A 5,586-nucleotide genomic window follows, 5' to 3' on the forward strand; every position below is an offset into this window, starting at 1 on the left:
AACAGCACAGAGACTCCACAACCTGGCCCCCACCTCGGCTGCTTTTTCTGCTCTCACCTATAACTCATTGGTAGAAAAAGCAGCCATCTGCCTGCCCACACGCCACCTCTCCACCCAGACAAGAGTCTCTTTTCCTTAAAGTCTTCCTTGATCCCTGCGATCTAGCTGTCATCTGTACATGGCTGTGTATATAATACTTTACATGCTGAATAGCTACAATTTACTCACATTCTTATCTCACCTTGAAAGCAGGGATCATGTATGTCATCATCTTCTATCATTACTGTTGCTATTATGTATAACATCTGTAAGTTTTTGAGAGTCTACTCTGTATCAGACACTCTACTAAAAACTTTAACGTAGAGTTTCTCATTACATTTGATGTGCATAACTATCTAATGAGTAGGCATTATTTACTCACATTAAGTTACTAGCAAAGAGAGGTTGTCATGCATCAGACACATATAATGGGCCCAGACACTTCTTTTGCCCTATATAGTCAGTGCTTCCTACATAGCAATCATTCAGTACGTGTTTGCTCACTGAAGGCTGAATTAGTTAAACCACTTAATAGGCTATAGTTAGCAGAGAAAAACATGCAGGTTATTTTTTGTATCAGTAACAGTATAAATTGATATACTATGCTAGGTATTTTACATATAGAATTTCACTTAATTCTCAGATCTCTCTTATGAGATAGGCATTATTATAATTCCCATATTACAGATAAAACAGAGAGAGGTAAAGTAACTTGCTTAAAATCTCACAACAAAAGGCTTTTTTTACACGGACCAAAGGCAGTATTCTGAACAACTGGTCTGTACTACCTCCCTTAAGTTCATAAGGGCTTCTGAGGTCTGAGGCTAATTGCGTTACAGGCACTCAATAATCACTGTGGGCATCACAACATTATAAATCATAACTAGGCCAAGAGGGAAAATATATCACTGAACATAAAAACTCAAATGTTTCCTTTTAAACTTTTCAGTTTATTCAGTATATTAAAACTTATGATACTATGAAAAGCTAAAATAGAATGTGAGAACACAAAATAAATATTCATATTTAGAATGGAAAAGGAAGAACTGATAAACTTTTCCCACATACATCCTATTATAAGCCAAAAAGGAATAACCAGTTCAAGTCAAGCCCCCCCTCTATGGCTCGTTAATGGCATACTGAAGACAGATTTAATGAAGCCCATAACTAAAGAGTATGCTTAATTAGAATAATAAAGTGAACTGGTGATTCATTTCTGAATTCCTCTGGGGTGGAAGCTCGTGGAAACCACACAAACATCTTGAACTTGTAAAAACACTGCTACAGTTCTGCAATAGTCACTGTTGAGGGTAGCAAAGTAAATCAACAAAAGACGAACAAATAAGTAGTAATTGCTTAGGGTCCACTTTAAGCAAAACTAATATGTAACTAGTCCATGTAGAAAGAGGTAGAAAGGAAAGACAAAATGGGGGTGGAAAAAAATGGGCTAAATATTGAAAGTGAGCAAAAAGGACATTACAAAAGAAGGAAACTCAAGTAGGAGAAAGTGTATGTGGTAAATGGTAGAATCTGAGTAACCAAAGACATTGCAAGTTAGAGGGGAGAATAAGAAGTAAGACCAATAAGGAAAAGCATTTGTGAGAGAACAGGTATAACAAAGAGAAACATTGGCCTCAAGGAGGAAGGGCGACTAGGGAGAAGTACCAAGATGCAAAGATGCCAGCAGCATATCACAGAATGGGGATACTGGGAACGTTCTATTTCTCTGTATCACGTCTACCTCTGAAAAGAATTTGAAGCAATTTATACCAGAAGAGGAAAGGAGAGAGAGAGAAACTTAATCTTAAGAGAAACTATTGAAATTAAGAAAAATAATGATTTAAATTTCCTGGCAGCCAAGACGAAGAAGAAAACACAACAGTTTATTAAAGGGAGCAAATCAATTCATGTTTTTCAAAGAAAACAAATAATATATTAGAAACCAAGAGAAGGAAGCGATATGATAAGTGGAAAGGGACAAGAAAATATGTAACACAGGCTAAGAAAGGAACAGGATGATGATAAGAAAGAAGTGGAATTGAGTGATGGTTAGAAGAGGTACTGAAGAAAAGAGGAAATATGTATTAATGTGAAAAGCAAAGCCCTGCCCCAGGCAGTATAGACGGGAATGTTTGAAACATTCCACACGTGCTAAAATACTCCCACAGTGAGGTAGGGGTGTGTGTGTTTTGCTTGTATAATGCATCAAATACCTCTAGCAGAAGTAATAAATTAAACTCTCAGGTCACTTAGTGTTTGAGGAAGCACTTATCAGATTATTTCAAAAAAGTAATTTTTTTCCCCCCTAGAGGAAGGAGGATGAAGGAGCTAGACATGGGGGAGACGGCTGGAGTTCTTCACAATCATGTGAAAGGTGCAGAAGATGCCGAAGATGAACTCTACCTACTGACAATATTGTCGAGGAATAATTCTGACAAAGTTAAAGCCATAACTCCCGTACGAATAGGTTTTTTGTTTTTTGTTTTTTTAAAACGACGCTGAGTATTGACTTCTAAGAGACCAAATGTGCTAATGAAAAATAAGGGAGGCTTGGAAATATTTCAACAAGGGGTGAGGAAAGAGGTAACAGAAATGAGAAGGAAAGGGGGAGCCTCCGAGCGGTCAGAAAGACGCACTCCTGGAGGCGAAAGCCTAAGGAATGGGCTAAGCGACGAGCGGGGGAGCGGTGTGCCGGGGAGCTGCTGCTGAAGTAGTAGGGCTCCAGGGCTGGAGAAGAGAGGGTGAGGGGTGGGGAGAAGGCACACCTCCAAATTCAGCATCTCTGACTCTGAGGACTCTGAGGATTCCACTTCTTCAGCTTCGCCCTGGTACTCTTTGTCTGCGTCCGACTCCTGATATCGGTGAATGAGCTGCTGGAGCAGGTAGGAGGAGCCTTTGAGGTAACTGCCTTTAGGTCTCTGCCCCATGGGAAAAGAAGACCAGCGATCTTTTTCTGAGCGCAACAGTACCGACCCGACTCCATTGCGTGAACTGTTCCCGTAGCCCTGGTGAGAGGAAAGCTTCGGCCACTGGGGATCTCTCCCGGAGGTCGCCATCTTGTTTACCGAGGTTGCCTAGGAGACTGGCGCCCAGCGAGGAGGCGCCGCAAGGGATTCTGGGGGCTGTAGTCTCCGCCCCTCCACGAGTCATTGCTTTTAATCAGCCCCACGGTTGGCGAATTTTCCTTTCTTTTTTGTTTGTTTTGTTTTGTTTTCTCTTTGTAGTCCGCTCCGTCTCTGGCTTCGTTCTTTTTGCTTGTCTTTCTAGTTTTCATCTCGTTTCTCCGCAGCCCTTTCCTTTGTGTCCAGTTGTCTGTTTTCTCCCGACCTCGAGACTTCTCTGAGATTCTTCATTCCACCCTAAGATCCCCCGCTCGCCCCACATCCTGTTTCATGTATGAAGGCTCCTTTCCCAGAGTTGTATTCTGGAAGTGTTAGATGTCTCTAGTATTCTGTCAGGAAGCTAACAACACTGAAATTTCACTCTGTGCAGAGAGCAGTTTTAGGAGCCGAGGCTGTGCATAATGAAATAAAAGGCATGGCTCCTGACCTGACGGTTTAATTGCAGATAATAAAGAGAAACTACCAGAAAACGATTGAAAACTGATTTGCAATTAATTTACATTGTCCTCTCACATGATGAGCCATATCCTTGGGGAGAAAAACTGGCAGTGGTCGAATAAGCTAAACAGAAAAAGACAACTGTCAAATTGACATTGTATCTGTAGGCTTCTGAAAAGCTATTAGCATCTCATAAATAACTGTATTAGTCAAGTGACCTGCATTGGTAATTATTATCTTCTTGTATAGGTTCTCTTGCAAGATTACAAAGCATGATTTTATGGTAGTATGATTTTCTGTGGCTCAACTCCCATAGCCTTAAGCTCCACTAAATAGACACTCTATAGGAAAGCAGAATGAAAATTATAGTAACTATTACTGCCATAGTGATGACAATAGAAGATTCTTACAGGGAAGTCACTCTCATCCTTCTGGCCTTGCAGGGCCTTTTCTCCATGCTTCAGTGATAACAGTTACAAATACAAAATGATCCTGGCCAATGGCTGTCAGGGGAGAAGGAGAAAAACTCCTATGGGCACCATCCACTGACTATTATCTTTCTCCGTGCTTGAGGGACCGCTAAAAGTGACATAAAGCTTTCAGAATTACCTTCCTTCATTATCTTGCTAGTCATAAATGTAGAGGCCACAATGAAAGTATCTCATCTTGCTGCTCCATTACTTCTTTTTCGAGTGGGTAGAGTCTCCTCCAAGGGATGTTTCCCCACCTTCACCCCCATAGGACCTGGCTCTAGCCAACTGACATAGGAAAGAAGGGGGCAGAATATATAAAAATGGAAACCCAGTATGTTTTTTGTTTTTTTCCCCAATAACTTAATTGGCATTTGTAGCAAAGCAAATGTTGCCGAGGTCAATCCACTAAGAAAAGTGTCTTAAGGCAGTCAATTAGGACAAAGGATAATTTTCAAAAAGTTAAATATATGATTCTCATACGGAAAATAGAATGAAACATATGTGATTTAATTCAACTCATTAGTTAATGAGAGAACCAGTAAGATGGTAACAAGATATTTACAGTCCACAAAGAAAGACATTCTGAAATAAGTTCACTAAGAGATAAAACTGGTTAGTGCCCTTCAGGACATTAAACTATATAGCCTTTGGGGTTATATTTTTCTAAATGTTTTGTCTCTTTTCATCCTTATATCTATCCTTCGTCTTTCCTCATTTGACAGATGAGGTAACTGAGGCCCAGAGAAGTTAAATAACTGGCCCAAAGTCAAGTGCTAGTGCTGAAATCCAAACCTAGGGTGATCAACTCCATGATCTACCTTCAGCTACCACTTTTGCAGGTGAAAAATGTGAGGTAAGAGAAAGCTACACAAGAAGTCTCAGAAGAAAAAAATAAGTACCAGTTCAGGTAGTTAAGTATCAATAAAAATAATTCACTCAGAGAATGACCCTTCATACAGATACATAGCTTATCAGAACTAGAAAGAACTTAAGAGCCCATCTTATCCCAACTCTTCCTTTTACAGAAAGAGAAAGTGCGGGCCCTCCAAGGACGATGTCTCCCCTCAGATCACCTGACTTGTTAGCAGCCAAGCAGGAGTTAGAGTCTAGACCTCTTGTTGTTCAATCTTTGCTCTTGCTAGTTCACCAAAATACTTCCTGAGCTGAAATTTTATCAGTAGAATCTTTACTCTGAGATTCTAGGCCTCAAACTTAAAGGCATCATCTCTATAAAAATTATTTTACCAGATAAAGAAGAATTAGGTAAAGGAAAAGGAGGTGGCACAAAGCACTAAGGGTCACTTCCATTTCTTCCCTGCTTACTGTAAACCAGGCCTATGCTAAATGCTATATACATATCTCAGTTAATCATTCCAACCACTCTCTGAAATATGAACCGATATCCCTATTTTACAAAGGAGAAGAAGGATGCTCAAAAATGCTAGGCAAGTTGCCAAGTCACACCACTTGAGCCCACACCGAAACTCCAACTTGGGTCTTCCTGAACCCAAGGC

At 40.3% G+C, this 5,586-nt stretch overlaps 1 protein-coding gene across 4 annotated transcripts in view; it reads right to left on the reverse strand.

The window, feature by feature from the left end:
* Window positions 1–3,114, reverse strand: part of LRGUK (leucine rich repeats and guanylate kinase domain containing) — a 99,476-nt gene extending 96,362 nt beyond the window's left edge. For all 4 annotated transcript variants that reach the window (XM_006910654.3, XM_025045953.1, XM_025045952.1 and 1 more), the window contains exon 1: window positions 2,805–3,114. In XM_006910654.3, the coding sequence (XP_006910716.1) occupies window positions 2,805–3,095 (291 nt within the window). In that variant the 5' untranslated portion in view covers window positions 3,096–3,114. The remainder of the gene's footprint in view (window positions 1–2,804) is intronic.
* Between the last annotated feature and the right edge of the window lie 2,472 nt (window positions 3,115–5,586).

The sequence above is a fragment of the Pteropus alecto genome, unplaced genomic scaffold (assembly GCF_000325575.1).
Source record: "Pteropus alecto unplaced genomic scaffold, ASM32557v1 scaffold22, whole genome shotgun sequence".
NCBI lineage: Eukaryota > Metazoa > Chordata > Mammalia > Chiroptera > Pteropodidae > Pteropus > Pteropus alecto.